Source organism: Oscarella lobularis, chromosome 8, assembly GCF_947507565.1.
Source record: "Oscarella lobularis chromosome 8, ooOscLobu1.1, whole genome shotgun sequence".
NCBI classification, from domain to species: domain Eukaryota; kingdom Metazoa; phylum Porifera; class Homoscleromorpha; order Homosclerophorida; family Oscarellidae; genus Oscarella; species Oscarella lobularis.
In genome coordinates, this window is record NC_089182.1 from 791,616 (window position 1) to 819,549 (window position 27,934).

The 27,934-nt window shown below is 48.2% G+C and overlaps 13 protein-coding genes and 2 long non-coding RNA genes across 18 annotated transcripts; 7 read left to right on the top strand and 8 right to left on the bottom strand.

The window, feature by feature from the left end:
- The first annotated feature begins 21 nt into the window (after nt 1–21).
- LOC136189786 (uncharacterized) lies at nt 22–4,662 on the top strand. Its single transcript, XM_065977796.1, has 4 exons — nt 22–1,115; nt 1,163–2,317; nt 2,393–2,990; nt 4,299–4,662. Exons 1-3 carry the CDS (start codon nt 38–40, stop codon nt 2,725–2,727), a joined length of 2,568 nt encoding a protein of 855 aa, XP_065833868.1. The 5' UTR covers nt 22–37; the 3' UTR covers nt 2,728–2,990; nt 4,299–4,662.
- On the bottom strand, nt 2,518–4,706 carry LOC136189802 (protein arginine N-methyltransferase 2-like). The gene is made up of 12 exons (XM_065977821.1): nt 4,530–4,706; nt 4,286–4,477; nt 4,045–4,134; nt 3,926–3,997; nt 3,706–3,870; nt 3,600–3,653; nt 3,431–3,552; nt 3,252–3,381; nt 3,165–3,204; nt 3,012–3,114; nt 2,805–2,961; nt 2,518–2,745 (listed from the first exon to the last, which is right to left on the bottom strand). The coding sequence occupies exons 1-12, from the start codon at nt 4,599–4,601 to the stop codon at nt 2,713–2,715; spliced, it is 1,230 nt and encodes a 409-aa protein (XP_065833893.1). The 5' UTR covers nt 4,602–4,706; the 3' UTR covers nt 2,518–2,712.
- On the top strand, nt 4,705–7,232 carry LOC136189805 (cyclin-Y-like). Its single transcript, XM_065977825.1, has 12 exons — nt 4,705–5,302; nt 5,538–5,588; nt 5,648–5,712; nt 5,773–5,879; nt 5,930–5,965; nt 6,019–6,073; nt 6,132–6,221; nt 6,273–6,302; nt 6,362–6,476; nt 6,534–6,585; nt 6,645–6,807; nt 6,864–7,232. The coding sequence occupies exons 1-12, from the start codon at nt 5,026–5,028 to the stop codon at nt 6,969–6,971; spliced, it is 1,149 nt and encodes a 382-aa protein (XP_065833897.1). The 5' UTR covers nt 4,705–5,025; the 3' UTR covers nt 6,972–7,232.
- Nucleotides 7,233–7,277: 45 nt separating this feature from the next.
- On the top strand, nt 7,278–9,651 carry LOC136189794 (kelch-like protein 18). Its single transcript, XM_065977810.1, has 5 exons — nt 7,278–7,745; nt 7,969–8,403; nt 8,462–8,677; nt 8,729–8,878; nt 8,934–9,651. Exons 1-5 carry the CDS (start codon nt 7,346–7,348, stop codon nt 9,542–9,544), a joined length of 1,812 nt encoding a protein of 603 aa, XP_065833882.1. The 5' UTR covers nt 7,278–7,345; the 3' UTR covers nt 9,545–9,651.
- A 566-nt stretch (nt 9,652–10,217) lies between these two features.
- LOC136189791 (uncharacterized) lies at nt 10,218–16,009 on the top strand. Of its 4 annotated transcripts, none has more exons than XM_065977801.1 (7): nt 10,218–10,754; nt 10,811–12,052; nt 12,106–12,156; nt 12,217–12,751; nt 14,588–15,451; nt 15,510–15,575; nt 15,632–16,009. In XM_065977801.1, the coding sequence occupies exons 1-4, from the start codon at nt 10,226–10,228 to the stop codon at nt 12,528–12,530; spliced, it is 2,136 nt and encodes a 711-aa protein (XP_065833873.1). In that variant the 5' UTR covers nt 10,218–10,225; the 3' UTR covers nt 12,531–12,751; nt 14,588–15,451; nt 15,510–15,575; nt 15,632–16,009. The 4 variants fall into 4 exon arrangements, with proteins under 4 accessions (XP_065833873.1, XP_065833874.1, XP_065833872.1 ...); XM_065977802.1 differs by having other exon boundaries at nt 12,217–12,539; nt 12,655–15,451; XM_065977800.1 differs by having other exon boundaries at nt 12,217–15,451.
- Nucleotides 12,732–15,288, bottom strand: LOC136189788 (uncharacterized). Its single transcript, XM_065977798.1, has 4 exons — nt 14,496–15,288; nt 13,409–14,418; nt 13,107–13,356; nt 12,732–13,053 (listed from the first exon to the last, which is right to left on the bottom strand). Exons 1-4 carry the CDS (start codon nt 15,267–15,269, stop codon nt 12,829–12,831), a joined length of 2,259 nt encoding a protein of 752 aa, XP_065833870.1. The 5' UTR covers nt 15,270–15,288; the 3' UTR covers nt 12,732–12,828.
- On the bottom strand, nt 15,904–17,112 carry LOC136189810 (uncharacterized). The gene is made up of 3 exons (XR_010670459.1): nt 17,048–17,112; nt 16,924–16,984; nt 15,904–16,872 (listed from the first exon to the last, which is right to left on the bottom strand). It is a non-coding gene; the product is annotated as an uncharacterized lncRNA (long non-coding RNA).
- A 423-nt stretch (nt 17,113–17,535) lies between these two features.
- On the top strand, nt 17,536–18,323 carry LOC136189977 (uncharacterized). Its single transcript, XR_010670488.1, has 2 exons — nt 17,536–18,126; nt 18,177–18,323. It is a non-coding gene; the product is annotated as an uncharacterized lncRNA (long non-coding RNA).
- A 22-nt stretch (nt 18,324–18,345) lies between these two features.
- On the top strand, nt 18,346–19,228 carry LOC136190723 (A-kinase-interacting protein 1-like). Its single transcript, XM_065978965.1, has 5 exons — nt 18,346–18,448; nt 18,499–18,621; nt 18,669–18,749; nt 18,811–18,915; nt 19,022–19,228. The coding sequence occupies exons 1-5, from the start codon at nt 18,428–18,430 to the stop codon at nt 19,172–19,174; spliced, it is 483 nt and encodes a 160-aa protein (XP_065835037.1). The 5' UTR covers nt 18,346–18,427; the 3' UTR covers nt 19,175–19,228.
- On the bottom strand, nt 19,087–19,873 carry LOC136190722 (uncharacterized). Its single transcript, XM_065978964.1, has 2 exons — nt 19,613–19,873; nt 19,087–19,498 (listed from the first exon to the last, which is right to left on the bottom strand). Exons 1-2 carry the CDS (start codon nt 19,870–19,872, stop codon nt 19,222–19,224), a joined length of 537 nt encoding a protein of 178 aa, XP_065835036.1. The 5' UTR covers nt 19,873; the 3' UTR covers nt 19,087–19,221.
- A 19-nt stretch (nt 19,874–19,892) lies between these two features.
- On the bottom strand, nt 19,893–20,674 carry LOC136190057 (probable alpha-galactosidase). Its single transcript, XM_065978131.1, has 2 exons — nt 20,277–20,674; nt 19,893–20,235 (listed from the first exon to the last, which is right to left on the bottom strand). The coding sequence occupies exons 1-2, from the start codon at nt 20,672–20,674 to the stop codon at nt 19,893–19,895; spliced, it is 741 nt and encodes a 246-aa protein (XP_065834203.1).
- On the top strand, nt 19,996–27,906 carry LOC136190718 (voltage-dependent L-type calcium channel subunit beta-3-like). The gene is made up of 14 exons (XM_065978960.1): nt 19,996–25,533; nt 25,592–25,745; nt 25,793–25,864; nt 25,917–26,003; nt 26,055–26,177; nt 26,229–26,296; nt 26,351–26,415; nt 26,463–26,608; nt 26,666–26,746; nt 26,796–26,854; nt 26,904–26,992; nt 27,045–27,193; nt 27,252–27,347; nt 27,400–27,906. The coding sequence occupies exons 2-14, from the start codon at nt 25,641–25,643 to the stop codon at nt 27,838–27,840; spliced, it is 1,581 nt and encodes a 526-aa protein (XP_065835032.1). The 5' UTR covers nt 19,996–25,533; nt 25,592–25,640; the 3' UTR covers nt 27,841–27,906.
- Nucleotides 20,659–22,432, bottom strand: LOC136190719 (uncharacterized). The gene is made up of 3 exons (XM_065978961.1): nt 21,535–22,432; nt 21,170–21,483; nt 20,659–21,095 (listed from the first exon to the last, which is right to left on the bottom strand). The coding sequence occupies exons 1-3, from the start codon at nt 22,357–22,359 to the stop codon at nt 20,819–20,821; spliced, it is 1,416 nt and encodes a 471-aa protein (XP_065835033.1). The 5' UTR covers nt 22,360–22,432; the 3' UTR covers nt 20,659–20,818.
- Nucleotides 22,342–23,952, bottom strand: LOC136190721 (probable alpha-galactosidase). The gene is made up of 3 exons (XM_065978963.1): nt 23,136–23,952; nt 22,787–23,085; nt 22,342–22,713 (listed from the first exon to the last, which is right to left on the bottom strand). Exons 1-3 carry the CDS (start codon nt 23,880–23,882, stop codon nt 22,437–22,439), a joined length of 1,323 nt encoding a protein of 440 aa, XP_065835035.1. The 5' UTR covers nt 23,883–23,952; the 3' UTR covers nt 22,342–22,436.
- Nucleotides 23,951–25,599, bottom strand: LOC136190720 (probable alpha-galactosidase). The gene is made up of 3 exons (XM_065978962.1): nt 24,759–25,599; nt 24,411–24,703; nt 23,951–24,327 (listed from the first exon to the last, which is right to left on the bottom strand). The coding sequence occupies exons 1-3, from the start codon at nt 25,509–25,511 to the stop codon at nt 24,051–24,053; spliced, it is 1,323 nt and encodes a 440-aa protein (XP_065835034.1). The 5' UTR covers nt 25,512–25,599; the 3' UTR covers nt 23,951–24,050.
- Nucleotides 27,907–27,934: the final 28 nt, after the last annotated feature.

A 27,934-nucleotide genomic window follows, 5' to 3' on the forward strand; every position in this document is an offset into this window, starting at 1 on the left:
GGCACGTGCTACAATCGTCGAAGTCCCGGATATCAAGATGGCGTTGTCAAAGCATAGGCTATGGTCAAAGGAGCGCTGTCCCCGCTTCCTCTTCCATCTCCACCAATTGCAGCTCTGTTTTCCGCCGTTGTGTTATCCGCCGTTAGCAAAAGCGGCTAGAGAAAACAATGTGGATTTGCTATGCCAATTGATCGAGCTCGGGCACGACGTCAACGAGGGGGATAGCAACGGGCAGACAGCTTTGCATCACGCTGCCGAAGAAGGCAATGTGGAAGTGATTGATGCACTTCTACTAGCTGGAGCCGACAGAACTGTAGAAGACGAGCGTGGGTTTACACCATTACACGTCGCAGCGTATGAATCTCAACCGGACAGCGTGAAATGTTTACTCCACCTGCATTGGGGTCCGACGGCCGACAATGAGCAGGAGAACGAACGACGTCTAAAATTTGTTGACAGGCGTGATGCATCGGGAAGAGCAGCCCTGCATTTGGCTGCTTACAGATCATCTCGAGAAACTGTCCTGGAGTTACTTAGAGGTGGATCCGACGTTAATTTGTTGGATTTTAAAAAATCCATGCCTCTTCACTTTGCTGCATCAAACAAGTTTGACGGACCTCCTGTGATTCAACTGTTGCTTGAATGGGGCGCCAATGTTGATTCATTCAATGATAGCTTCTATACACCGCTTATTTTTGCCGTAATGCATTACAACGTCAATGCGGTTAGAGAACTATTGGCAGCGTCGGCGAATGTAAACATATTTGATCCTTGCCATCGCACAGCTTTGAGTATTTCAGCTGAAGCACTCAACACCAGCACTGGAGCCCATTATGTTGCCCTCTGCTGTAGAGGCAAATTTCTCAGAGAATATTCTAGAATTGATTACTTGCTAATCTTGAAGCATCTTCTGTCTGTTCCCTCCTTAAGAATTAACCACTGTGACACTGATACTGGCACAGCTCTTCACTATGCAGCTGAAGCAAACTGCTTTGAAGGCGTGAAGCTGCTACTAGAGAATGGCGCTTATCCAGAAATACGCAATCAGAAGAGAGAACTACCAGGAGATCTCACTCAAGTTGATGAGATTAGAAATCTGTTGAGAAATTTCAATCGTTAGTTTAACATAGATACGAAGAGCGAATATCATTTTTTATTTTAGGCAGTGTTCGCGTGATAGCGTACAATGATGCCGAAATCAAGAAATCGCCTGTAGTGGGATTCTCAAGGAAAAAGGCTGCGCTGATCGACTATCAAGGAAGCGAAATGGTTTTACAGGCCAATTACGCTAATAGTGTACAAATCATAATTCCTAAGAATGCAATTTCAAGCGAGGAGACGTTACTTTTACAAGTCAGTGTGACTCCGAGTCCGGCTGTACTGAACGTAAACCTCGGTCATTTTCAAGAAAGGCAACAAAGCCGAGCATTGGCAAGACTACCTAAAGAGACATTGTACGCAAGGTCACGTGCGGTACTTGAGAAAATTGAAAGAAGAGACATAGCGCTGTTGGAAGATACTTTGTTCAATCATTTTGTGCTGTCATCTGACCCTGTTGATAGGGATGGAACAGAGACTGTGGTTAGTCCGTACGTTACAATTACCAGTAGTCACTGTGCTGAGTTTGATCAACGGGCTCAGCTAAAACTTCCTCACTGTGTCAAGTCAGTTGATGGAAGTGGCCAAGTTGTTAAAGTCAATGTTAAGGCTCAGAAGTTGACTAGTGACGGATGTTCACTTACGCCTTGGGACAATGTACCCGATGAAGACGTAGAATGCGACGCAGAAACAGTGACTGTTCAAATGGACGGCGTTGATGATGCATTAGGATTCATTGCAGTTGCTAAGACAGCATCAGGAGAGCCAGTATCCAAGAAAGTTCAGCTTCGAATTCTGGGCAATCCTCATCTGAAAACGAACACGGAAGTATACGCAGTCTTGTCAACGAATGCATATACGGCTGACGGATTTCAGTCACTTGTTAGGGGTCAGTTTGGACCGGTCAATCTGACAGAGTGGATGTCACTTCCTGAAGATATCACTTGTTCAACGGGCGACATTAACGTCGGTATGCGTGCTCAAGAGCCAGCCTTCTTTTTTCCTGAAAACAGCAAATTAGTTCTCACATCGTCGGACGCTCTTCATCGCGTTCGCTTTCTTCTCCAGTGCAAATTCGAGCCAGTGCGAAGCCTCGTATGTCACTGTGTGCTAAAGCACTGTGACTGCGAAAAGGATATAGCATTTGCGACACCAGAGCCAACTATGTCAGTGAAACGACTACCCGCAGTCGAGGAGAAGCCCTCGGAGAAGCCTTCAGGTATGAATAATACGAGAATCTGTTCCTGTGCGTAAGCAGGAGGGGTTTATGTGGCTACAGGCGTATTTGTTTCAGGTATCAAGGATTATGTCACTACACCCATGTCAAAAATAAAATCGATCATTGGCGTTGACGTGGCACACGAAGTGGCGCAATACTGCAACTGCAAGTGGGAAGGCATAGGCACTGCTCTGGGCTACTCTCACGCTGTCATAGAAGACATCATATCGACTTCTGAACGCCTATCAAATTCCTCAAAGCTCGCTAGAATCATAGGTGAGTGGATCACTGACAAAGGTGACGAGGCAACAGTTGGAGAATTGCTAAATGCGTGCAATCGCGTCCGAATGAGAGGAGGAGTAGAATCACAAATCAATTCGTTGCTGTCTCAGCGTTCAACGCCACAATGAAAACGTTTTCACCTTCTCCTAAATGGATAAACGTCCATGTCATGTTTTTGCGACGGCTATCGTATGGTGTTTAGAACCTTTGCATGTAAACTCGTTTCCCATTTTATCGTTGCTTTTAGATGTCGTCTCCACTTTGAATTTCTCCTGATACGAATAGACCCGCATATCTCCTGACCGACTTCGACGACTTCCGGTTCATCAAGCATAAAAAGATCCTGTTTCCAGTGCGTTAACCTAGAAGAAAATCCCCAGTAAAACACCAGGTAAGCAACACAATGACATACTCGTGATCGGGTCCAGTAGAGAGAAAAATAGGCTTAACGTCATTTGGTAGTCCAGGGCACTCAAAATGCACTTCAAACCATGACGCAAACCCGTGAAATGTTCCTAGAATAGATATCCAGACAGGTCATTTAATTCATAAGTAGAGAGTGTACCTGACTTTGTAACCTCAAATTTAAATTCGCTATAAATATCCTGAAGATAAAGGATCAGACCATTGCCTATAACTTTGAATGCCCTACCTCTACGTCAGCTATTTTAACGTGTTTGGTGTTCATGTCTAAGATGCACGTAGGAAACGCTAGGCAATCATCTGAATCCAACGTATGATTAAATATAGGCTTTTGAAAGAATTGCGTCTTTGCTAGAGAACTAAAAAGCAACACTGATTAAACACCTAACCCCTTCAATGAACGCATACATTAGTGGACTTAAATCAAATCCGTATTGGCTAGACCAAAACGAGACTTTGTCATTGTAGCTCTTGTGAGCGGAGCACGGAACGAGATAGAGATTTGCATGAGACGGCCACATCACTCCATCCTTGACAAAAACAGATAAAATAATAGCAATCACCCCAAGTCACTTACTGGTTTTAAATATCTATCCCTAGCATAAATAACGGTCTCAATCATAAACTCAAACTGAAATAAATTGTTGAAGTAATGCATAAGTATTGTTGGTACGTTCTCATACAATAAGCAATGTTCCCATCCATTCTGATATGATAAGATCAACTTCCTCTGGAATCTCGACAGACTCCAGTTTTCCTTCAATAACAGAAATACAGTCGTCCAAACCGTTCTGCTTAGCAACAGCCGAAGCGTATTGAGCCATATCGCTAGCCTCTACGGCATAAACCTGTGGACACTTACATCTAGAAGGCCAATCGTTGTACCAAGCCGCGAAAACGCACCGTACGAGCTTTTCCCAGTCGCGCAGCAAACAAACTAAGAATACCCGTTCCACATCCAACGTCAAGTACCACCTAAAATACTCAATGTAAACGTTTTCAAGAAACGGTTAGAGTACTGCCTTGTCTCTAATATACTCTGCTCCCAATTCAACTGCCTTGCGGTAGGCTAAGGTTCTAGGCCGATCTTCCAGCATTTCCAAGTGCAGTTTCTGTAGAGTCAGTAACGCGAACGATATAGTGTGCATTTATAGTTATATAAGCAATAGGATTTGCTACTGTACTGAGCATGCAATATTTCCAGAAGGGTACATGCTCCCCTTGGGTATCACTAAACATATCTTTTGTTTTGTTTCTATGTACCAAATCGGAGTAGCTGTCGAAGTACTGGTCGTCTTGCCAACCCTCTTCCGCTTTCATCTCGTCCCATTCCGATTGGGTGGCGAGATGATTGACAGGTGCGTAACCGTGACGACCGTCGAACGAACACCAGCACCAGTAAGGAGACCCCGAAGCGGCCGAAACGACGAGACGATCGCCTCTGTCGAATGAAAGCTGAAAGGTACAGTATGAGCCGCTGGGCGTTGGGAAAACTCGTGCCGGTCACCTGATTGTCTTCCGTCGCGGTGTACGAGTGTTTACCGTAGAGCGCGTCTCCGATGCGGGTCGATTGTGCCATGAAATGCGATACACTGTCAAAATCTGTTCCCCTCGCAATGGAATTTGATTAGTCACGCGCGAGAAATTGTGTCGCGTCTAACAACTGCTAAAGCACGCTTCTTTTAATCACGTGCACACGTCTTTAGAAGTCGAAGAACGACACCCCTTTGGTATCTGACCTGATAGAAAACTACCGGAGCACGCAAAACGCTCGCAAAGGCACAAAAGTCGACCTCGCTTTCGGCTTCTTACGTAGAGCCCAGCCCAAAATCACGTGCACACGTCAACGCACGAGACGCGGTAGCGCACGTAAAAGGCAACCCTTCGTTTTCGGCTTCGCCGGAGCGCCGTCGCTTGTCGCACGTCGCGGTGCATGCGTAGAGCGCTTGCATAGAAGCCGCGTCGCGGCCCCGGAGACTCGCCTACCGAGCGTCTCGCCCACCATGGGAAACATCTGCCTATCTCGAAGCCCCGGTCAGAAGTACGTCAAAGGCAACGGGCAAGAAATGCGCTCGTCGCCGCGACGACGTCGCAAAGCGGCCGAAATCGAAGCGCCGGCGCCGGCGTCGCTGAAGGCGGCGGCGAACGACGACGAAACGAAGAAAAGCGACGACGAGGACGAAGACGAAGACGAAGACGAAGCGTCGTCGGTCGAATCGGCGCCGACGTCGCCGCCGCGCGATCTGCGACTCAATCTCCAGCACATCAGCGAACGGGAAGGTACGCGTCGCGCCTTCGAGTTGTTGTTCTTCGTTTCGTCGCCTTCTCTTCTTCGCGAGAGAAGGCGCGCCACGCCCACTCGCGCGTGGTGATCGTGTTTCCCCCCCTCGCGGGAAGGGAATCGCCTTTTTCGTTTTGTTCGTTTCGATGGGACGGCGTGTTTTCGCTTCGTTTGTTGATTTACGAGCCACGCCTATTTCGATTTTTTCATGGGCGTGTTCTGTTTGCTCCTCAGACTTGTCCAATCATCCTGGAACGATTTTTCTGGAACGATTTCGAGAAGACAGTGAGAAAGAAAATAGCGTCTAATATAAATAATTAGGAATTTTTGTTTGAATTTTTTAGCTGTTGCAGTCGAAGAGGGGATGAAAAGAAAAAGGAGACGAGAGCAAGAGCACGCGCGCCAATCCGTAATATTGCTTAGAATTTAAATTTTCAATAATTTATTAATTCGTTTGATTTCTCTATAGCCTGATGGTAAATCCTTAGGAAAATCACGAAAATTCAGTTCGTGCTCAACCATTTATTTGGATGATAACACCGTCAGCCAGCCCAATTTGAAAACAACGTTAAAATTGTAAGGCCACTTTCTCTTTTCCCCAGCATGACTTCATTTTGTTTCTTCAGAGTTTCTTTGGCTATCTATTACCACTGCAAGAATTTGTAAGTGTGCATCGAGAGAAAAGAAGCTGTTGTTGTATTCTAATGGTCTGTAGTCCTGAACGTCCGCGTATTTTGGAAATATTTGATGAGAAGGCACACCCACTTTCTGTATGTATAGTACGCGATGCTTCCTTGTACGGACTAACGAGCGTCTTGTCACTTTCAGCGCGATCCTGTCGGTTCTGGATATGACAGGCACTATCCAGAACACAGGGAAATATACCGATTCGTTAAAATTCTCTTCAATGCAGCGCAGGTGAGACAAGGCTGATATTTGGATGACGTATGGCTGATTGTATCGTTTTAGCTGACGTCAGAATGTGCAATCATAACCCTGGTAGGTATCTATTTACGCGATGTACAATAATATAGATACTCCTATTTTTACTTCCTTAGGTTTACCTAGAGAGATTGCTTACGTATGCTGACATTGACATGCATCCGAGCAATTGGAAGCGAATTGTTCTCGGTGCCATCATGCTTGCGTCAAAAGTCTGGGACGATCAAGCTGGTAATTGCATGCTCTTCCTATAAGGGAACATTCAATCTCACGTTTCCTCCCTTCTAGTCTGGAACGTTGATTATTGCCAAATACTTAAAGATATCTCAGTTGAAGATATGTACGAAGAACAGGGCGCAGAGAGCGAAAAAACGATTCTCAATTTTTTTCTCTTTTCAGGAATGAACTAGAACGGGTTTTCTTAGAAATGCTCCAGTACAACATAAACGTCGATTCAAGCGTCTACGCAAGATACTACTTCGATTTGCGAACCCTGGCCGACGCCAACGGATTCGCCTTTCCGGTTGAACCGCTTAGCACGGAAAGAGCTAAAAAATTAGAGGTATGAGACTGAGAGAAACCCCTATACCAGGTAATATTTTATGTGACTTCTCAAAGGCCTTGTCAATTCTGACGTCAAATGACGTCACCGTTAAACGTGTCGCGAGCTTAGATCAGCTTGTGTCACCGGAGAGGCCCCGAGTCAAATCAGCTATACTTTCCTAGCGTTTATCGTTTCTTTTTTCGTTTTTGAACCTTTACTTATTTGATCCCCTCAATATCTTTAGAGCAAAGTATTCATTTGTTGAGCGCTCGCACAGTTTACTGTGCGTGCACGATGAAAATTTTGAACAGTTTTTTTCGCTTCTTACTTTCTTGAAAAAAATAACTTGCACGATAATTGCACGGTAAATTTTAGTTTACATGTTTATGTTAGTGTGCGTGCGCATCGCAGTCTTTTTGGCAGAAAAAAGAAAACGTGATCAAGTTCCCGTATTTTTGTTTTCTTATTCGGGCGTTTGTTATCGGCAAGTTCCCGTACAACTCCGTTCATCCTGTCCGCTTCTCGACCTTGTCACGGGTCGATTGTCATTTCGCCGATGGCGAGCGGCGCTTACTTCAACCAGGCACCGTATCGCGAAAAGAAGGGCCCGCACGAATCGATCTACACGTACGAATCCCCAGAGCACGCGGCTGGCACGCTCCGACGAATGAACGAGATGCGCGCGAGCGGCGAAATGTGCGACATCGAACTCCACTTTCCGACGGGACGCACGATCGCCGCCCATCGGCTCGTTCTCGCCGGTTTCAGCCCCTATTTCCACACGATGTTCAACACGGACCTCGTCGAACAGAACTCGACTCGCGTTACTCTTCACGACATGGACGACAAAGTCGACGCCGTCGAGCGTATCATCGATTTCGCCTACACGTCGACGCTCGAAATCGCGGAAGACAGCGTTTTGCATTTGCTCGCGGTCGCCGATTTTTTCCAGATAGGTGTGATGTCACTTCCGCGATGGGGCCTCGAGGAATGATCGCTATTGCTAATTTCGCGATCACGTTAATATCAATGTATTGTGTTTTCGATTGATTACCGTTTCCGGTACGTAAAGGGGTTAAACGGTTTCGAAAATAGAGGGGGCAGGACCAGAGTTGCTGATGTCATAATCAAAATATGCCATGTTATTGTATATTCTAACTGTGGCTTTTTCTTTTCTAGCAAACGTCAAGGACGCGTGCTGCGACTATCTCGCTCATCATCTCGACGCCGGCAACGGTCTCGGCATCTGGTCCTACGCGGAGAATCTCAACTGCCCCGCTCTCGTCACGAAAGCCTTCATCTACGTCAAGGAGAAATTTGTCGACGTCGCGAAAGAGGACGAGTTTCTTCGGCTCTCGTATGACAACGTTTGCCTGCTTGCCTCGAATTTGGAATTGAACGTGAGCTGCGAGGATCAGGTCTGCGAGGCCGTTTTGCGTTGGGTCGAGCACGACGCCGAGACGCGTCGGCGGCATCTCGTCGATTTGCTCGGACGCATTCGTCTCGAGCTTCTTCACAAGACCAATCTTCACACCGAGCTCTTTCAGCATCCGCTCGTGAGAAACGATGCGCGAGCGGCGGCGAAAATTCGCGAAGTCTTACTCAGCGCCAAGAGTACGGGAGGGGAGTATCGATGTGTTTAGGGAATTAGAGAGGGTTTTTCTCGTTTTAGAGCACCACAAGGTCGCGTCGCCCCTACCCAAGCCGCGCGTTTTTCCCGGTTTGGATGACATGATCGTGCTCGGAGGAGGCGACGTGTTCGAGCAGCACGCAAACGGGGAACGCTACAAGTCGCAGGAAGATGCCTGGTTCGAAGTCAGTCCCATGCTGACGAAACGCGTTCGACACGTAGTCGCAGTTGCTCACGGCAAAGTATTTGCATTAGGCGGTAAGATCGAACATATTTTCTTGCTCAGATACATTATTTATTTTCTTTCAGGTCACGACGGTACGTACTGTCTTCGCACCGTCGAATGCTACGACCCGGAAAGAGACTTCTGGCTCTTGACGGAGCCCATGAATTCTCCGCGAGACAGCGCTGCCGTTGCCGTATGTGGCAATCGAATCTACATGATGGGTGGACACAACGGTAAGAAGAAGGCGTCATCCAGGCGAGAATCTTACCCCCATCTCTCTTCTCTTAGGCGTCAATCGCATGAATTCGGCAGAGATGTTCAACGTCGATAAGGAGACGTGGACCGATTTACCCGAGATGAAGTTGAGTCTGACGAGCTCCTCGGCGGCGGTGATCGGCGACGTCATCTACGTCTGCGGCGGCAACAACGGCTTTCACTTTCTTGACTCCGTTCAAAAGTTCAACGTCAAAACGAAAGAGTGGTTGATGGCGCCGTCGATGGTTCACTCTCGCAATCGTCTCGCCGTCGCCTCCTTTCGCGGGAAGTTGTACGCGACGGGCGGTCTCAATTCGAAAGGCGAGTGGTTGCGCTCTTGCGAGCGCTACGATCCGACGACGGAAACGTGGACCGAGATTCGGTCCATGAGCGTTTCGCGGTGTCGACACTGCATTGCCGTCGCTGACGGGTATATCTACGTCGTGGGCGGGTTTGGTAGTCATGAGACGGTTCATTTGAGTTCGGTCGAGAGGTATGATCCCGAGAGGGACGACGAGTGGACGTCTGTCGCGCCGCTTGGGCTTCGACGGGGCGGGGCTGGGATTGGGGTTGTTAGCAAGAATCGGCCCAAGTGTCGGCACAAGGTGAAGAAGACGGGTTTTTTGAAGGAGAGCAAATGCTGAAAAGGGGGGATGGGACAGAGGAGGAATGGGGGCATATACATGTATGTAGGACTAATCTCTGTCGAATAGATCTAGATTGAACTTAATTAAAGGCAGTTTTTTCCTAATTAGTTTCTGTTACTTGACTTGACGTCCCGGATATCAAGATGGCACTGAGCAAGGAGAAGATTCCTCGTGTTCCGCCGTTGCGCTACCCACCGTTAGCGAAAGCTGCCAGACAAAATGATCTAAAGCTGTTACATAAATTGATTGAGCTCGGGCGCGACGTTGACGTCGACGAAGAGGATATCAACGGGCAGACGGCTTTGCATCACGCGGCTGAAGAAGGCAATACCGAAGCAGTTGTTGCACTTTTACTAGCCGGAGCAGACAGAACCGTACAAGACCAGTTTGGGGAGACGCCATTGCATAATGCAGCGTGGAAATCTCAGCCAGGTAGCGTGCGGTGTTTACTCCAGCTTTGGAGTCCAACGGTTGATGCTGAGCAAGAAAAAGAGAGACGTCAAAAGTTCGTTGATATGCTTGAAATATATGGACATGCGGCTCTGCACTTTGCTGCTCAGAGGTCATCTCGAGAAACCGTCCTAGAGTTACTAAGAGGTGGAGCTAACGTTCATATGCTGAGTCAAAAGACTTCCTCCTCCGAGCTGTCCTCGGTATTGCAACCCATTCACTAATGCAATGGCGAACCGCTTTGATGCTTTTCGTGTGATTCAACTCCTGCATCAGTGGGGAGCCAACGTTGATTCGCTTTCTCTGAACGGGACTTTACCTCTAACGCGTGCAGTGACTATCGGCAACTTCAACGCAACTAAAGCACTTTTAGAGGCGTCTGCAAATGTAAACGCATGCCGTGACGATGGAAAAACAGCTTTAACTGCTGCATGTAATGCTCTTAATTCTGTGCGTCGTTCTGCGTGTGCATTAATGAGAGGCAGAAGAGCTGGAAACAAATTTTTGTGGAATTATTCAGAGGAAAATGGCATTCTAATTTTAAAACTACTTCTCGCTGTTCCTTGCACCAAAGTTAACCACTTAGACGTCATCAAGAGGACAGCTCTTCACTATGCAGCTGAAAGCAACAACATTGAAGCTGTAAAACTACTTCTAGAGCGAGATGCCGATCCAACAATACGTAGCCTGGAAGGAAAACTTCCAGCCGATTTAACTGAAAGAACAGACATCAAAAATATATTGAAAATTTTCCAACGTTAGTGTCCTATTTTCAGTAAGAGAAATTTATGTTCATTACTGTATTTCTTTCAGGTGGTATCCACGTGATAGCATACAATGACAGACTACTATTTTGGAAACCTACGAAGGCAGTAGTAGTTGGATTCTGCGAAAAGAAAACGGTAATAGTTGGCGATCAAGGAAACGAATTAGTTTTGCAAGGAGCAGAACGCGCTAATAGTCTGAGAGTTGTGATCCCCAAAAATTCAATCTCAAGCAAAAAGAGCCTTAGTTTACATGCCTGTTTGACCCCAAGTCCTGCCGTCCTTCTGACAGACTTTAGTCATTTTCAAGACAGGCAGGATTGCCGCGCCTTGGTGAACATGCCTCAAAGCGTAGAAAGAGAATCATCTGCCATAATTGAGAAAATTATGAGGGGAGAGATCTCTTTGCTGGATGATATTTCAATTGATAAGTCAATTGATGGGTCTAAGGCTTTAGTGGCATCGTCTCATCCTTCTGACAATGAAGAAAAAGAAACCGTGATCAGTCCGTACATTACAATTAGCAGCAGTCGTCCAACTCGATTTGAAAAGCGCGCTCAGGTGCAAATCCCTCACTGTGTTGAGTCAGTAGAAGAAAATGACCAAACGTTTAAAATCTGTGTGAAGTCTCAACGTTTATCCAGCGATGGACGGCTTACAGAGTGGGACAATCTACCTGATGAAGATGTTGAATGCAGTGCTACCAACGTGACCATCGAAATAGACGAAGTTCTTGATGCAGTTGGACTAGTTGCAGTAGCAAAATCAACGTCTCAAAAACCTATAAGCGAAATAATTCGTAAGAAAGTGCAGTTGCGAATATTGGGAAGTCCTCAACTACAATCAAGCACGGAAGTAGACGTGATCTGCTCCACAAATGCTTATAATGCAGATCAATTTCAGAAAGTAATGACGGATCGATTTGGCTCCAAGTCTATGACCAATTTGAAGGAATGGATGACGCTTCCAGGAGAAATCTGCTGCTCGTCTACCGATATAGACGTATCTATGTCTGCTAGAGGGCCAGCGTGGTCATTTTCACCTGACAAAGGTCTCGTTGAAAGTGAAATCTTAAATTCATCAGACGCTCTTCATCCTGTTCAGTTCTGTTTGGAATGCAAGGGAGAATTAGTAAAGACATCTTGCCTGTGCCACCTGACTTACGGCGATCGCAAGAAAGACTTACCGTTCTGGACACCAGAACCAATGCTCTCGCCAGAACGTTCCGAAAATGAGTGCGGCACCGACTCTTCTACAGCAACAGAATCAGCACCCGCTGGCAACACTACAGGTGAGGCAGTGCTTTCATGAACTGATAAAGTTTAATTAACACAACGTTTGCAGACAGATCAGAGGCCATTCCTACTGCAGCTGCCTCTACCGAAGAAGCGTCAGGTCTTGCATTTATTCAGAAACAGTTTGATCGTTGGCTAATAAATTCTCTGTTTACTATAGTCATTGAGGCCCACCTCAAAACGCCAATGTCGAAGATAAAATCTGTCGTTGATGTGGCGCACGTGGTGATGCAGGTCTGCAGTGACGTTTGGAAAGAGATTGGCTGGGCTCTAGACTATTCCACGGCGGAAGTAAAAAACTTCATTTCGTCTGAGAACTCTTCAAACGAGTCAAAGCTCTTTGAAGTGATTGAAGGGTGGATGAACGACAAAGGTACGCTTGCTACCGTCGGAAAACTGCTAGATGCGTGCAACAAAGTCAGAAGGAAAGGAAAGGTGAAAGCAGAAATTGAGTCGAAGCTGTCCAGCAACTAACTACGTTGCGTAAGTAATCCCATTCCTTCTATAGTATCAAATCCCCCGTTCGTCGAATCGGACGTATCTATTACTTCATAAATACTGTATTTGCATTTTTTTATTTTTCTCTCGAACTTTGCAGTGGCTTGTGAGTAACTTCAACACAAAGGATTTGGTGATTATCAAGTGTCAGCGCAAGAAGAAGGGTGGCTATCTGAATTCTGGAGCAATTAAGTCAGGTAGGCTCAATAATGTATTTCCCGTACGTGAGCAAAAAGAGAGTATGTAGCAGAGTTAGTAAACGTCACGATACTACCTAAGGTATAAATTGGTTCCTAAACGTTGAGCGCTTGTGCGAATCGGCATACTGTTCTAATTCCATTCGGGTCAACGTTTTATTTTCCTCTTTGACCGCGCTCGCATCTCGAGCCTTTTGCCGATCCCTCAATTCCTTTACGCGTTTCTCCTGAAGTCGCTTTTCTGCTTCCCATCTGTCCGTTTTAATACCCTGCCTATGTACTTCCCTGCTTCTAAATGCGTCCTATATCCAAAACACTAAGCATCCATTTGCTAATTTGTTTTTTTATTGCTCGCCTGTCTGAGTTGCTCCTTTTGTCTGGCATCTCTTTCAAGAGATAGCTGCCAATCTGTCGCGCCCCTTTTACTAGTTCTCATCCTTTGGTCCTGTGTCGAAGCTCTAGCGAGTTCCTCCCTTTCCCTCAACCCTCTTTCCGCTTCCCGCTTCAGTCGCTCAGTAGTCAAAAAGAGAACGCGGTTCTCATTCGCTTTTGGGCTAGAACTAGAGCGATTCGCATCTCTTTCTAACTGCGCGCTTCTAACACTCCTAAACTCCCCCAAATTAGTTAGAGTGCGAACGAGGCAAAGAGTTTCTATACCTTTTATGATTGATAATGGCATCTTGTTTCGCCTGTATCTCCCGATTCGCCTCGCGCTGTTTATCCAACCACTCCCTACGCTTCAACCTCTTGTAGTCAATCACGCGCTCCTCCCTTTCGCCAGCCGGATCGGCAGTGTGCGACCGCTGATGCGTCATCACGCGATCAGCGGTTCGCTCCGATGGCGAATGCGTAAAACTTCTCGACATGGTCGCAGGAAAATCGTGGCATCGATGCCGTCGAGACCGAACGACGGCATCGATGTCTAGATTTTGACTGCGTGCCTCGCTGACTCGAGAAACAACGCGAGCGTGTGCCGGATTAGCCGGTTTGGGGCTCGTGAACTGTACGCCACTTCGACGGACTTGCGTCTCTCGTTTGGAAAGTCCGTCCGCAAAGCCCGCCTTATATCCCTCAGAGAACGAAAGACCGAGACTTAGAACCGTACCGGGAGTCGGTCTAGAGTCGTTTTCAATGCTAGCTTCGCTATCTGTACTTTCACTTGAGGTCAGACTCGCCGTATAAGAACTTGACTCCGTTCTAACGCTTCCTTTACTTTCCGTTTTAACGAGGACGCCCCCTTTGTCTTCCTTTTTGCCCAAATCGCGTTCTAACAGTTTTTCCTCTAAGAGACTGTCCGTGGAAGTCGTACCTAGTAAAATCTTCTCTTTTGTTTTCAATTCTTTAACAATCATTCCTGATTTATCGGCGGTAATTCGTATGGCTCGATCTTTGTTTACCCTGTGCACTTTCGTGCCGTCGTACAGCGTTACGGTAAAACATTTGACGGGTGGAGTATCAGTCATTTTCTGATACGTCTCTTCGGTCACGGTGCCGGGATAATAAGCCTCCTTTTCGCCGTATTGGGCGAGAACGGAGTCACCTAGTCCAAAATTTTTCCTGTAAGAGTCAACGAGTGATATAACGTCACAAATTGGCGTGGCCTGAATTGAGTCAAAATTCCCGTGAAAACTGTGATTAAATTTGACAGTCACAGTAGCCGAATCGAGCTAAAAGAATAGCAGAAAAAAATCGCATTTACATGTACTCACCTGAAACCTCCGTATCTATATTAGATAAGACTCACTTGATCATTAATTCTCCCGGAGTAGTAAACACCGTCGCGATCTCGTCGAGCGACAACGTGCATACCCTGTATCAATTCCCACGCTGTCTTAGGAACAGCGGGCGGTTTAGTAGTATCAAGCTGAGGTGCGTGGCCGCGGCGACGCGCTTGCTCTTCTTGAGCCCGCTGCTCGGCGCTCTTCACGTACGTATCAACGCGTACGTGTTCAGTTGCAGCGGTGCGCGGCACGTGCGCGAGCTGTAGGCGTCCGCCCGTGCGCAGAACGAGTCTCTCGGCGAGACCCGTGCGGCAGCGAAACGGCGATAAACCGGACGTCGTCTCGTGCTGAAACAGAATCACGTGCACGGGACGCGCTCGGGAAATGCGCGCCACGTGCTCGAGCACGTGCGCGACCGGATTGTCGACGCTGCCGTCGGTAAGGAGACAAACGGCGTCTGTAAACGGGTCGGAGAATGCGACTGTTAACGCGTCAATGACGTTGCTGGTCGTGCTGCAGTGCAGGCGGCTAAGCCAGGCTTCGGCGTCGGCTACGTTGCGTGACGACGGCGAAAGCGATTGCGCTTGCCATTTTTCCGCTAGCGCCGAGTAGTAAACAAGGTTGAATTTGCGCGTCGGTTGGAGGACTTCTTGCTGTCGCAACCACTTGACGATTTCGCGTTTTACGAACGGCAGATATGGATACATGGAGCCGGATGTATCGACAGCGAGAACGACGTCCGACTCCGACACGTCGTCGAGGCACACGGTCTTCCACGAGCGCTGTACCGCTTCCATAGCGTCGAAGCGTAAACAATGTACGGGGGCTAGAAAATTTCGTTGCCCGTATAAACTCAGCCAGTGGTTTGCTCGGTTCTCCCCGTTTCTGTCGTTTCCCGTTGCTAGAAAGTGCGGATTACGCTCGAACAGTCATGGAACGTTGAGACAGTCTCTACCAACTCCTTCAATCAACCACTAAGGTTCGTGAAACTGCTCCTGAAAAGTCGAGAAATAAAAATGACCAAATTCTCAAAACAGTTGGCTTTGAGGAGGATGTCTCAGGGGGAAAGCGCATGATTCTGCTAGAGCGGGGAAGTTGGTGAGGTAGGGTCTTGGGTTTATTAGGAAATTATAAAAAATAATTGAATTTCTCTTATTAGTTTAAAGCGATGGGTGCGTGGCGTTTTTCTGCAGCTATTTCGCCGATCTTGCGATTGAAAGTACGCCAAGGTCTGCGCGAGCACGAAAATGAGCGGCGAAACAATGAAAGAAGGTCATCATTCGCCATCTGATGTGGTTGTGCGGTACTGCAGACAGTCTGCGCCGAATTCCGTATAGAAGAAATACTGTATTTGCATGTTAGCTGTACTGTAGTTAGGGTGAACGGGTCCTGAGCATGACCCCATAAATAAAATGACATGAAACTGCTCTTCTGGGGTCCTGGGCAAGACCCCGTGAATAAAAAAGGCACCAGAGGAAATTTGTAAAAAAAACTTTTATTTTGAATAAACCCGGAAATAAACCGGAAGTACAAAAAATTTGCGCATAGTCTCGTCTACTTTTGCTGTCCGCCTGCACAAACCACGAGAGCTCGTGCAGGCTTCAGAGTGGGGGTCACTCCATACTCCCCTCAATCGGAGTTAGAGCCTGTTTATTCTCTTGGCTCAGACGCCTGGGACTGGACAGCCCTCGGATGTGAGTTCTGCCAACCTGATTTCCAGGGGGACCACTTTTTTACCCACCGCAGTCCTGGAGGGGGGAGGGTGCACTGCATAACCCTCATCAACAGGTGGAGCCAATTTAACCTCTTGGCAACCGAGTTGGGCCGGTTTTATTTAGTCACCCCGGGGCCTAGGGGTGAACGAAGACATCGGAAAGCTCTTCATCAACCTCGTCGGTATGATCCTTTGATGAACCTACAAAGAACAAGAAAGAGAGAGTCAAAGAAAAAGAAAATTATACCTGGTTCAGTAAGAGTGAAAGTTTTGCTCTCGTCTGGATTAATTATTGATTTTCTTTCCAGTGGTTTTTTGTGTCGTTCTTCCGAGCCATCCCTAATTTTGTCCCTTCCCTCTCAACCAGATGATCGTTGAAGGTTTTATTGGTCAATTTTCGTCAACAATATTTGATTTGTCCTTATTTGAGCAACTCCTCCTCCGCGTTCAGAGAATCCAGCTTCGATCAGGGGAAAATAACTGAAAACAAAATCAAGTTTCCTTTTCTGCCTCGTCCAATTGAAGATTCCATTGGTCAGCTCGTGAAAAACATTCAATTTATCGCCATTCGAGCAATTCGAAGATGACACGCCGCGCAATTGACTTCGTTTCACGCAAACGTCACACGAGAAGTGGTGAAACTAAATTTCGAGCGAAGGGCAATGGATGCCTTGTCACGTGGAAACCTAAAGAGGGCCCCCTACAGTTTTTCAGACCGCGATCGTCTCATTTCTTACCTTTAGCTTTCCATCTCGTCTTTATTAGACGTAATTTTCGTTCGTGCGCGCTTCTGGGCGGCTATACGGAGAGAAAAAGTCGAGAGGATTGCCAGACCCTTCGCGCATAAGAGAATCGCTTTACCTTTTGCTTTTCTTCCAAAACCAAGGTGTATGCGAACGCAAGCGCTGACGAAAATTGCCGTTCAAAGGAAAACGACGACGAAAAGGACGATGGCACGCGCTCGCGTAAAAGAAAAGCGCGCTAACGGTCTGAACGCGCGCGAAAATTAGCGGCGAAACGATGAACGAAACGAAGAGTCTTACCGAAAAGGATTGTCGTTCCAGTTCGACCACGTTCTTTCCACCATCTTGTTTCGATGCGAGCGACAAATCTTACATCATCTAAAGAAATCGTTATGCAATCAATCGCGTCAAACCGGTTTGCGTTTCACGCCTCTATCTTTCGGACCAATGAGAGCGTTAGGTGAGCCCAACGTGACCCCAACGGACCAATCAGCGCGCTGGGCGGGGCTACAGGGTTCAAAAGCGAAGCGCACACCGATTTCCCCTCAGTTGCGGCTGAGGGTGGATGCGTCGCGGTTCGCTGCGTCTCTTCCTTGATTGGACCGGCTCGGGGGAAGACAAAAGGCAAGTCTCGGGTTGTTGTTTCAGCGTGGCCCACGGATTAATCCCGTGCCGGAGCCCGTAGGCAGGGCGATGGGGGGCTTCGGCCTCGGTTTACGCACTGGGCGTAAAGGTCGCCAAAGTCTTATTGTTGCCAACAAGTACGGCCCGCGCTAGGCTCGAGCGGGCACGACTTGGAGGGGGTGTTCATTTACGGTCTGGTTGCCGGCACTTTTCTCACCCGAGAGGCACGATTAGACGGAGGATGACCTGGCCCAGGAGACTTCGACTTGGGCATTGCACTGCCTTTCCTGTCGACTCCTACAAACAGTGGTCGGCCGTTCTCCACTTCCGCAAGCTCCGGTTCTTCTCAGGAACATATACCGAAGAGTTTGGTACCAACGAGCCGGGGGACTCGGTTTTAGGGGCCGACTCTCGTCCAGGCGGTACTGATCGGAGTGGCCGAGGACCCGCAACTCGCCCTAAATTTTTGGAACGGGTGGTCATCGCTTGCGGTGGCTGCCTTGGGCTACGAAAGCGTCCAAACCTCCCCGTGGTGTAGCCTGGGTAACGCGAATATGGACGCAACGACAAAAGGTACGTAAAACGATGATTTGACAGAGACTGACCTTCTTTTTTTTCTGTAGATGGAAACGTGGCGAGAGGGCTCAAGAAAAAAGAAGATAAGAAGCCGAGAGAAAAATCAAAGACGGGACCATAGGATTTTGCGCGTCGCTTGTGCATTTGCCAGGTTTTTGTACGTTTTTTTCTAAATAAAAAATTAGTGCTCTGAATGTTGCCGCGCGCACCACATATCCGGGCGTCGTTCATATTTCGCTTTGGGACTATTTAGATCGTTTCTGGTCTCTTTGAGACCTCTATAGGCACTTTATTCTATATGGAGTATCAAAAATTCCTGGTAGAGCTATCGGTCGCTCGCGGGACGTTTTTTGAGTGGTTTTGGCGTAGGTGAACGACTGGAGATCGTGTACGCTCTGCAGATCGGGTCGTCAAAGCGTCGAAACGCTTGTTCGAGCTAACGAGAGACGAATAGAGTATCCCAGCCCGAAAGAAACCTTCAATCCAGTCGATGTAAGGGCAGCGACTATTACGAGACGCCGTAAACCGAAAAAAATTAGGACCCGGTCATTCCTACGACGATCGATGAAGCGTTTGACAGTGTCATGCAATTTCTCTCCATGACCACGAGACAATGCCGAGTACAGAAAAGAAATAAGGCCGTTTGAAATTTATAGTGTACACTGTACCTTCGTTTTTCAGCGATACTATTCGAGTCACAAACCCGCTGATCCAGACAGCACAGATGCGGCTTTTTGCAGACGATATTTTCAGCCGGAATACACCTCCCTTCCAAAACGAAATCCGGTAATGAATCTTCTATTGGATCGTTCCTAAACTGGATTTTAATTATTACTTCTCCTTTCCAACGCTCGCAAGTCTTTTCTTTCTAACGAATACTGTTCGTTCTTAGCTTCAACGAGCTGAAGACGTGCGCGTTCAAATGACGCCTGGCACCTATTCAGTGACAGCCGGCCGATGGGGCGAGCAGAAATCGACGACACACGTCGTACACTTGGAAAAGGGCCAAAGCGTGCAGCTGACATTTACAGACTATAGCAAGTGAGACGCATGCACACGTCTGAACGTAAGTGTAAATAGAAGACGAGCATTCTACGCAGCGGTTAGCTTGAGCATGACTGAGGCGTCAGGTTCAACACTGCGTACAGTATAGCTACCGTTTGTTGAGCCCATATCCTGATGCTTCCACAAATCCCTCACGTTGACCTTCTGATTTGGGTTGATACCGGTTTGAGCCCAGCATGCGCTATTGCATTCAATATCAATTGCCTTTGTGCCGTTGTTGTTGAAAAATAGCAGAGCCCAGCCGTTGTGCAGCTGTCGGCCCCACACTTCTCCTGGGCTAGTAGAATTACCGGCTGCAGTAAACCTAGAAGAGCTTAGTTTACAAATTGAAGTACCCACATGACTACAGTATATAAAGAAGGAGGCTTGGTGGTACGAGCTTCCTTTAGAAAAGGCTACGATAGTTACTTCTGTTTACCTTCTCCCTTGTTTTCCCAGTGGATCTTGATCCACGGCTATTACTTCCGGGTTTGTATACGTTTCATTAGTGTAGGCGGAAAACGTTCGGGGATCGGCGGATATGATTAGTTTTGCGGCGAGCATAGACCACATATTAAACTGAGTTCGACCCTGCGCATCGGTCAGTTCAGTAGTAGCAGGCTGATCCTTGTCGGACAGGGACAGCAGCCCGGCAATCATTAAACCCGGATCGTTCCACCCGCCCGGTCCAGAATACATGTACAATTCGTTATCGACCTTCAAACAAACATGGGATAGTGGGGACGAAGTGGGTAAAACGTCGAACCTACTTCCACGTTTTTCATAATCGGTATCCAGCCCCCGCCGTCGTCAATTGCTACCCTCCACTCATTCCCAAGCGTTTTACCCACTTTGGCGACGGTCTCGCCCGCCGGCCAGCACAGATTAAAATAAACCGATCGTTTCGTTGCGTTGAGCGCGTCGCGCATCGCCGCGTATTGGTCCACGGCATCCAAATGGCTCGCGTAGCACGAATCGTCTTTGAGATAGTCGACGCCCCAGGCGGCGTACGTCTCCGCGTCGATCTTCTCGTGCCCCTCGCTTCCCGGTCGCTTGAGTCCCCTTCCCAGCACGAGCACGTATACTCGCCTCGATCCGTGTACCAACCGAATTTGAATCCCATCGCGTGCAGCGTTTTGCTCACGTTAAGAACTGTGTTTTCGCCGTTCGGAAAGGCTTGGGGATCGAGGACGAGTCGTCCTTCGGACGTTCGATTAACGACGACACAGTCGGCGAAGTTGATGTATTTGTAGCCAAGGGCTAGATAGCCGTTATCTTTCATCCACCGGGCGACGTCCAAAACGTCGTCGCTAAGTACGTAACCCTTTTCCCATTCGTAGCTAGGCGTTAGAAGGTGATGGTGCAGCGAGTACCAGGTGCTGAAACCCATTGCCGGCGTCAAGGCGAGACCGTTATCGAGTGCCGTTGCATTGACGAATAGAAGGACAAAAATCGTTATTGGTATAAATCGTTTGAGCGCGGCACTCGATGCTGAAGCCATGAGTATAATCAAGTACGATGCACCGATACTCTATCACGTGATAACATGGAAAGAGCTACGATTCATGCAAACTTGACATTGACAACGGACATTTGTATGCTACCGTACTTGAGCTATCTGTCATGCCCCCGGACATAAGTGTCTCTATCCCTGGGTCAACTTGAGCATGACTGAGGCGTCCGGTTCAATACTGTGTACGGTATAGCTACCGTTTATTGAGCCCAGGTCCTGATGCTTCCACAAATCCCTCACGTTGACCTTCTGATTTGGGTTGATACCGGTTTGAGCCCAGCATGCGCTATTGCATTCGATATCAATTGCCTTTGTGCCGTTGTTATTGAAAAATAGCAGAGCCCAGCCATCGTGAATTTGACGACCCCAGACCTCTCCCGGGTTAGTGGAGTTACCAGCCGGAGTAAATCTAGAAGACGTTTATTAATGGATATAGAATTGTATGTGATAGACAGGCATACACTATTATTTCGGTTGGTTTACCTTTTGCCTTGCTTTCCCATGGGGTCTTGATCTACGGCGATTACTTCCGCATTGGTATACGTTTCGTTAGTGTAAGCGGAAAATGTTCGGGGATCGGCTGATATGAGCAGCTTTGCGGCAAGAATAGACCACAAATTAAACTGGGTGCGACCCTGCACGTCAGTCATTGCAGCAGCAGCAGCAGCAGGTCGATATTTTGGGTGGGAACGGTTACTAGCGCCCGTCGACTTGGTAGACAGAGACAGTCCGGCAACCAGTAAACCGGGGTCATTCCACCCACCAGGGCCGGAATACATGTACAATCCGTTATCTACCTAAAACCGAGTGTAAACGGAGTTGTACACGAGGCCGAGTCACACACGTACTTCTACGTTTTTCATGACGGGTGCCCAACCACCACCGTCGTCGACCGATATCCTCCACGCGTTCCCAAGCGTTTTGCCTACTTTTGCTACGGTTTCGCCCGCTCCCCAGCACAGATTAAAATAGATCGGTCGTTTTGTTACGTTTAGCGCGTCGCGCATCGTCGCAAACGCGTCAACCGCATTCTGACCTCCCGCGTTGCACGAATCCTCCTTGAGATAGTCGATGCCCCAGGCAGCGTACGTTGCCGCGTCCTGCTTCTCGTGCCCTTCACTTCCCGGCCGCTTGAGCCCTCCTTCCCAACACGAACACGTATACTCGCCGCGATCCGTGTACCAACCGAGCTTGAACCCCATCGCGTGCAGCGTGTCGCTCACGTTGAGAACTCCGTGCGGAAACGCTTGCGGGTCGGGCACCAGGGTCCCATCGGACGTACGATTCACCACGATGCAGTCGTCGAAATTCATGTATTTGTAACCGAGCGACAGGTAACCGTTTTGTTTCATCCATTGGGCGACCTGTAGGACGTCTTCGCTGAGTACGTAGCCCTTTTCCCATTCGTACCCGGGCGACGTTAAATGATGGTGAAGCGCGTACCAGGCGTTGAATCCCATAGCTGGCGTTAAGGCGAGGCCGTTATCGAGTGCCGTCGTTTTGACGACGAGAAGGGCTAATATCGATAGGAATTGCGTTGTGGTAGCGTGGCGACTTGTCAGGCCGTTTGGTTTTGACGTCATTGCAAAAGCGAACGGATTTGCTGCTCGTTTTGGGGGGTGGAGCGCGATAGTACTCGCGTGATTAAACGGAATTTGTTTGATCACAGCCATCAGTGGTAAACAATAACACTAAACAGTTGACAAAACGAGCAGCTGACTGTAACGAACTGCTGCAATTTTTTTCTCCTCTACGTGTGCGTCAACTTGAGCATGACAGAAGCGTCTGGTTCAACATTTGGTACGGTGTGGCTTCCATTTGTTGTACCGACGTCTTGGTGCTTCCACAAATCGCGAGCGTTGACCTTTTGGCTCGGGTCGATACCGGTTTGAGCCCAGCATGCGCTGCTGCACTCAATATCAACTGCTTTTGTGCCGTTGTTATTGAAGAACAACAGAGCCCAGCCGTCGTGAAGTTGGCGGCCCCAAACTTCTCCCGGGTTAGTAGAATTACCAGCGGGAGTGAACCTAGGAACCACTATTAGTACAGACTAAGCTCGATTGGTAGACCGATCTGCTCGGTATATAGAACGAATTTTGCCTTTTTCCTTGTTTTCCCAGTGAATCTTGATCCACGGCAATTACTTCCGGATTAGTATACGTTTCGTTAGTATAGGCAGAAAACGTTCGTGGATCGGCCGATATAAGTAATTTTGCGGCAAGCATAGACCACAAGTTAAACTGGGTGCGACCCTGCACGTCGGTCAATTCCGTAGTAAAGGGTCTATATTTTGGGTGACGATTGGTACCGCTCGTTGACGTAGTGGACAGTCCGGCGATCAATAAACCTGGATCGTTCCATCCGCCGGGGCCGGAATACATGTACAATTCACTGTCGACCTAAAAGAGCATTGTGTAGTTAAACAAGGCAAAAGGACGTATGAACTAACATTAACGTCTTTCATAATTGGTACCCAACCACCGCCGTCGTCGATAGACATTCTCCACTGATTTCCAAGCGTTTTCCCCACTTTTGCCACTGTGGCGCCCGTTATCCAGCATATATTAAAGTAAATCGGTCGTTTCGTTGCGTTGAGCGCGTCGCGCATCGTCGCAAACGCTTTGACGGCATCCTGGCTTCCGGCGAAGCAATTATCCTCCTTGAGATAGTCGACTCCCCAGGCGGCATACGTCGCCGCGTCCTGCTTCTCGTGCCCTACACTTCCCGGTCGCTTGAGCCCTCCTTCCCAGCACGAACACGTATACTCGCCCCGATCCGTATACCAGCCGAACTTGTACCCCATCGCGTGCAGCGTGTCGCTAACGTTGACAACGCCGTGCGGAAACGCCTGCGGATCGGGCACTAGGGTTCCGTCGGACGTACGATTCACCACGATGCAGTCGTCGAAGTTGATGTATTCGTAGCCTAGCGCTTGGTAGCCGTTTTGTTTCATCCACCGAGCGATCTCGAGCACGTCTTCGCTGAGCACGTAGCCCTTTTCCCATTCGTAGCCGGGCGACGTCAGGTGATGGTGTAGCGCGTACCAAGTGTTGAACCCCATCGCCGGCGTCAAAGCGACGCCGTTATCGAGTGCTGTCGTCGTTTTGACGACGATAAGGGCGAGAATTGTTAATATCGCCGAGCTAGGTCGCTTGAACGTAGCAAGTTGACTCGAAAAGGCAATTGGTTTTGACATTATCGCGAGAAAATGACCCAGTAGCGTTGGATCGGGACGGAATGCTCTGTCGCGTGATAACACGGAAATAGTCTATTCAGAAACGATCCGTTTAGAAGGCAGTCTAGCATGTGGCTGTCGCGAGCCGCTACGCACACATAACACAGAAAACAAAGATTCGAAGTTTTTCTATCCCTTAGTCAACTTGAGCATGACTGAAGCGTCCCGTTCAACGTTGGATACGGTGTAGCTTCCGTTCGCGGTGCCCAAGTCTTGATGCTTCCACAAATCACGTACGTTGACCTTTTGGTTTGGATCGATACCGGTTTGGGCCCAGCATGCGCTGCTGCATTCAATATCAACTGCTTTCTCGCCGTTGTTATTGAAGAACAACAGTGCCCAGCCGTCGTGAAGTTGACGGCCCCAAACTTCTCCCGGATTAGTGGAATTACCAGCTGGAGTAAACCTAAAACCGTTAGTTAGAATTAAGAAGTTCTACAAACTACGCACAATAGGAAATTATCTTTCGCCTTATTTAAATTGAATTACCTTTTGCCTTGTTTTCCCAGTGGATCTTGATCCACAGCAATTACTTCCGGATTTGTATAAGTTTCATTAGTGTAGGCGGAAAACGTTCGAGGGTCGGCCGATATGAGCAGCTTTGCAGCGAGAATAGACCACAAATTAAACTGTGTTCGACCCTGCGCGTCAGTCAGCTTTGTAGTAACCGAAGAATAGTTGCGACCACGCACTGACGAAGTTTTAGCAGGCAGCCCTGCTAGCAATAAGCCGGGATCGTTCCACCCACCAGGACCCGAATCCATGTATAGCTCACTGTCCACCTAAAAGTCGGCTAGCTATTTGAGACATACAGTACTACGGTAACTAAAAGCGTACTTCCACGTTTTGCATAATTGGCCCCCAACCACCGCCATCATCAGTGGATATTCTCCACTCATTTCCGTACATTTTACCCACTTTTGCTTTTGCCGTCATATTGTCCATACCCCAGCACAAATTGAAATAGATAGGTCGTTTTGTTGCGTTGAGCCCGTCCCGCATCATCGCGTACTCTTCGTAGAATTTCTGACGATCCCCAAAGCAGTTATCCTCCTTGAGATAGTCGACGCCCCAGGCGGCATACGTCTCCGCGTCTTGCTTCTCGTGCCCCGCGCTTCCCGGTCGCCTATTGTCTCCCTGGGGCGCGCACGTATGATCTCCCCGATCCGTATACCACCCGAACTTGAACCCCATCGCGTGCAACGAGTGACTCACGTTGAGAACCGTACTCACTCCGTGCGGAAACGCTTTCGGATCGGGAACGAGAGTGCCGTCGGACGTGCGATTCACGACGATGCAGTCGTCAAAACTGATGTATTCGTAGCCGAGCGACAGGTAGCCGTTTTGTTTCATCCACCGAGCGATATCGAGTACGTCGTCGCTGAGCACGTAGCCCTCCTCCCATTCGTAGCCGGGCGACGTCAAATGATTGTGCAGCGCGTACCAGGAGTTGAAACCCATTGCCGGCGTCAAGGCGAGCCCGTTGTCGAGCGTCGTCGTTTTGACGACGAGAGTGGCGAGAATGACGATCGTTAGTGTTCGCTTGAGCGTTGCCTGGCGACGCGAGGCGGCGTTTAGTTCGAACGTCATTGCAAGAGCAACTGCCAACGAGGTGACGCACGTTGTTGTAGCTATTGAATCGCTTGCTAGCTGTCGCCTTTTCGGCTAAGGTGACTTAGTCGCGTGATATTACGGAAGGAGCAGGTGCACCGCCTAGTGATGGAGTCGAGCGAGGACACCTGGGCGAACGATTCGGCTGCCGGTGTGCAGCTGCAACTGTTCAGGGAGAGATTCGCTCAGCAAAGAGATTCGAAACGTCGATCAGTACGTTTAGTTGCGTCTATAATCGACTTGACTCGGATTTTGCTTAGTCGCTTTGGGGTCGCTTGAGAAGCGTTTTACCTCGAAACCGCAGTCGTTCAGTTCTAGAAGCAATGGCTGAGGTAAACACTGAAAAAAAGACTTTTGTTTTGTTGTGTGTTATTTTGTCGTAAGGTTGCTGAAAATTCAAAGGCAACTACATCAGAATTGGTTGTTGAGGACGAACTGAGCTTAGCTAAGGAGCGCTTGAAAAAGGCCGGGGTATGGAGAAATCACCGAGTCGTTTGCTCTTTGCTCGAGAAAAAGGTCTAGTCAATGACGGTCGCCTTTGCTGTGCGCACGTTCGTTACATACAACGGCAGTAAGGATGAAGACTGTCCGTTGCCTGGATGTGCGGTAACTTTTAGAGCGAACGATTACCTGCACATTACAGAAGTGCGTCTACGTTAGCTAAGCTTAGGATTTTAGTGAGTGGTTGTCTGATAGAAGTTTAACGACGATTGGTGGATAGGTCGAGTCGTCGAGGAGGGATCTTCATTTGGATTTATACCGAGGTGACGAGGGCAAAGCGGGTAGTTTTTCACGTACGTAGAGTCGGTGCGTTTTAGTGCCAAACGGTTGGAAAGCAGGACTGGTTCCTGGGGTAGCTTGCCGAGAGGAAAAGCATTGAAGGGTTAGTACAAAACCAAGCAATTCGAATATTTTAGCGTTTTCTTGCAGAGGAGTTGAGCGGACCGCACTCCGATCCTTTGTCTAGTCCACGAAATCTGTCCAATCAGTCTAATTTTGAAGTCCCGTCTGGTTTACTCTCGCCTCACACCGTTCCCACTAGACGCAGAATGAGTCTGATGGCGACTTTCAAAAAGGTAAAAGCCGTGAAATTAAAATTGGGTACTGCTGACCTACATGTACTTTTTCGTCAGCCTGAGCCACCAAAAATATACGAGTCCGTGCCTCTGACAAGGCCCATACTTCTTATAGGACCATCTCTAAAGGGTCTTGAAGTATGAATATAAACGCCAAAGATTTTAAATAATCATATTGTTCTATTAGATTACGGACAGTATGCAAAAGCCTTTGCTTGATTGCATCAAGAAAACGTTCAAAGACAGGTGAAAGTATGTACTTGATTGGCCTTGTATTTATATTGTTGATTTCTAGGCTTAAGGTTGTATCGTTGAATGCGAGACGTGCGATTCTGTTCAAACCAGGCATTCCAGTCATTCGCACAACGTCGTCATCAATCCCCGGTAATTGCTGACCGTCGTACTTGAATTTTTTGTCAAAGATTAATTGCTGTAGCTGATGTCAAGGAAAAGGCCACCGAGGTCTTCGATGCGGCCAAAAGCCTCGATTTGGTGCTTCTTGAATCGAACATATCTTTTCCTTCCGAATTGGCCAAGACGTCGTTGGCTCCCCTAATCGTATGCATACGCATCACGTCGCAGAAGGTATAAATAAACATCGAAAAAAAGAAAAAATTGACAAGCTACAAATCTTCGCCCGAAGGTTCTCAAAAAACTAATCAAATCCCGAGGAAAATCTCAGACAAAACGGCTAAGCGAACAGCTGCTTGCCGCTGAAAAACTCGCAGAAATAAACCCGGTAGGTGGCGAATTAAAAAAAGCGGTCACAATCGATTTATAAATTTCACTAGTCTGCATTTGATTTGCTGCTGGAAGAGACGAAACTAGGCGAAGTTCGAGATAAGCTCGTCGCCTTTCTGGAGCAGTACTGGCGAGCAGTGCATCCTCTCAAGAGTTCTCCGCGTCGTTCGCGCGGCAGCGGCGTCAAGGGACAGCCTCGTCCTTACAGGCGAAGTTTTACGGTGCTTTCCGGCATTCGAACCTCCGAACGAGGCATCGTCGGTCGGACGGAGGAAAAGGTCACCGTCAATTTGGATGCTACCGTACGTCGTCCCGGCATTCGCGTGCGACCTCCGTCCGAGTCGTTTGAAGAGGCGATGAAGCGACGGAGCTCGGGAAGTGGTAACGATGTGCTTCCTTCGCCTTTTGAAGCGTACGATTCTGCAAAGTTGTCGCCGGAAGTGTTGCTATGCCAACCGCGAATGGAGCGTACACGACTCAACAGTGCATGAAAGAGCTTGCAAAATTTGAACTAAGTTTAGGAGATGATGTATTCGTTCCCTTATCCGGTTTTCAATTCTCGGTTGACGAACGTCTTAACGCGCG

Excerpts from the sequence above, each read along its gene's own strand:
- LOC136190719 (XM_065978961.1), bottom strand. The coding sequence starts at position 22,359 with ATGGCTGTGATCAAACAAATTCCGTTTAATCACGCGAGTACTATCGCG. Across the intron at positions 21,484-21,534 it reads CCGTCATGAAAAACGTAGAA|GTAGATAACGGATTGTACAT; the intron begins GTACGTGTGTGA and ends ACTCGGTTTTAG. Across the intron at positions 21,096-21,169 it reads ATGGGAAAGCAAGGCAAAAG|ATTTACTCCGGCTGGTAACT; the intron begins GTAAACCAACCG and ends AACGTCTTCTAG.
- LOC136189791 (XM_065977800.1), top strand. The coding sequence starts at position 10,226 with ATGGCGAACCGCTTTGATGCTTTTCGTGTGATTCAACTCCTGCATCAG. Across the intron at positions 12,053-12,105 it reads ACCCGCTGGCAACACTACAG|ACAGATCAGAGGCCATTCCT; the intron begins GTGAGGCAGTGC and ends CAACGTTTGCAG. Across the intron at positions 12,157-12,216 it reads CTCTACCGAAGAAGCGTCAG|TCATTGAGGCCCACCTCAAA; the intron begins GTCTTGCATTTA and ends TGTTTACTATAG.
- LOC136190722 (XM_065978964.1), bottom strand. The coding sequence starts at position 19,872 with ATGTATTCTGGACCGGGCGGGTGGAACGATCCGGGTTTAATGATTGCC. Across the intron at positions 19,499-19,612 it reads CTGGGAAAACAAGGGAGAAG|GTTTACTGCAGCCGGTAATT; the intron begins GTAAACAGAAGT and ends AAGCTCTTCTAG.
- LOC136190720 (XM_065978962.1), bottom strand. The coding sequence starts at position 25,511 with ATGACGTTCGAACTAAACGCCGCCTCGCGTCGCCAGGCAACGCTCAAG. Across the intron at positions 24,704-24,758 it reads CAATTATGCAAAACGTGGAA|GTGGACAGTGAGCTATACAT; the intron begins GTACGCTTTTAG and ends GCCGACTTTTAG. Across the intron at positions 24,328-24,410 it reads CTGGGAAAACAAGGCAAAAG|GTTTACTCCAGCTGGTAATT; the intron begins GTAATTCAATTT and ends TAACGGTTTTAG.
- LOC136190721 (XM_065978963.1), bottom strand. The coding sequence starts at position 23,882 with ATGTCAAAACCAATTGCCTTTTCGAGTCAACTTGCTACGTTCAAGCGA. Across the intron at positions 23,086-23,135 it reads CAATTATGAAAGACGTTAAT|GTCGACAGTGAATTGTACAT; the intron begins GTTAGTTCATAC and ends ATGCTCTTTTAG. Across the intron at positions 22,714-22,786 it reads CTGGGAAAACAAGGAAAAAG|GTTCACTCCCGCTGGTAATT; the intron begins GCAAAATTCGTT and ends AGTGGTTCCTAG.
- LOC136190057 (XM_065978131.1), bottom strand. The coding sequence starts at position 20,674 with ATGGCTTCAGCATCGAGTGCCGCGCTCAAACGATTTATACCAATAACG. Across the intron at positions 20,236-20,276 it reads ATGGGATTCAAATTCGGTTG|GGGACTCAAGCGACCGGGAA; the intron begins GTACACGGATCG and ends CGTGCTGGGAAG.
- LOC136189788 (XM_065977798.1), bottom strand. The coding sequence starts at position 15,269 with ATGGAAGCGGTACAGCGCTCGTGGAAGACCGTGTGCCTCGACGACGTG. Across the intron at positions 14,419-14,495 it reads CCGGGAGAATTAATGATCAA|CTCGATTCGGCTACTGTGAC; the intron begins GTGAGTCTTATC and ends CTATTCTTTTAG. Across the intron at positions 13,357-13,408 it reads GCCATTATCAATCATAAAAG|GAGTGTTAGAAGCGCGCAGT; the intron begins GTATAGAAACTC and ends GGGGGAGTTTAG.
- LOC136190718 (XM_065978960.1), top strand. The coding sequence starts at position 25,641 with ATGGAGTCGAGCGAGGACACCTGGGCGAACGATTCGGCTGCCGGTGTG. Across the intron at positions 26,855-26,903 it reads AAGAAAACGTTCAAAGACAG|GCTTAAGGTTGTATCGTTGA; the intron begins GTGAAAGTATGT and ends GTTGATTTCTAG. Across the intron at positions 27,348-27,399 it reads AACTCGCAGAAATAAACCCG|TCTGCATTTGATTTGCTGCT; the intron begins GTAGGTGGCGAA and ends AAATTTCACTAG.
- LOC136189802 (XM_065977821.1), bottom strand. The coding sequence starts at position 4,601 with ATGGCACAATCGACCCGCATCGGAGACGCGCTCTACGGTAAACACTCG. Across the intron at positions 3,382-3,430 it reads TTTGATTTAAGTCCACTAAT|TTCTCTAGCAAAGACGCAAT; the intron begins GTATGCGTTCAT and ends GTTGCTTTTTAG. Across the intron at positions 3,205-3,251 it reads TTAAAATAGCTGACGTAGAG|GATATTTATAGCGAATTTAA; the intron begins GTAGGGCATTCA and ends CTTTATCTTCAG.
- LOC136190723 (XM_065978965.1), top strand. The coding sequence starts at position 18,428 with ATGGAGTATCAAAAATTCCTG. Across the intron at positions 18,622-18,668 it reads AAACCTTCAATCCAGTCGAT|GACCCGGTCATTCCTACGAC; the intron begins GTAAGGGCAGCG and ends GAAAAAAATTAG. Across the intron at positions 18,916-19,021 it reads CCCTTCCAAAACGAAATCCG|CTTCAACGAGCTGAAGACGT; the intron begins GTAATGAATCTT and ends GTTCGTTCTTAG.
- LOC136189805 (XM_065977825.1), top strand. The coding sequence starts at position 5,026 with ATGGGAAACATCTGCCTATCTCGAAGCCCCGGTCAGAAGTACGTCAAA. Across the intron at positions 5,589-5,647 it reads GGAACGATTTCGAGAAGACA|CTGTTGCAGTCGAAGAGGGG; the intron begins GTGAGAAAGAAA and ends TGAATTTTTTAG. Across the intron at positions 6,074-6,131 it reads AGAAGGCACACCCACTTTCT|CGCGATCCTGTCGGTTCTGG; the intron begins GTATGTATAGTA and ends TGTCACTTTCAG.
- LOC136189794 (XM_065977810.1), top strand. The coding sequence starts at position 7,346 with ATGGCGAGCGGCGCTTACTTCAACCAGGCACCGTATCGCGAAAAGAAG. Across the intron at positions 8,678-8,728 it reads CAAAGTATTTGCATTAGGCG|GTCACGACGGTACGTACTGT; the intron begins GTAAGATCGAAC and ends ATTTTCTTTCAG. Across the intron at positions 8,879-8,933 it reads CATGATGGGTGGACACAACG|GCGTCAATCGCATGAATTCG; the intron begins GTAAGAAGAAGG and ends CTCTTCTCTTAG.
- LOC136189786 (XM_065977796.1), top strand. The coding sequence starts at position 38 with ATGGCGTTGTCAAAGCATAGGCTATGGTCAAAGGAGCGCTGTCCCCGC. Across the intron at positions 1,116-1,162 it reads TCTGTTGAGAAATTTCAATC|GCAGTGTTCGCGTGATAGCG; the intron begins GTTAGTTTAACA and ends TTTTTATTTTAG. Across the intron at positions 2,318-2,392 it reads GCCCTCGGAGAAGCCTTCAG|GTATCAAGGATTATGTCACT; the intron begins GTATGAATAATA and ends TATTTGTTTCAG.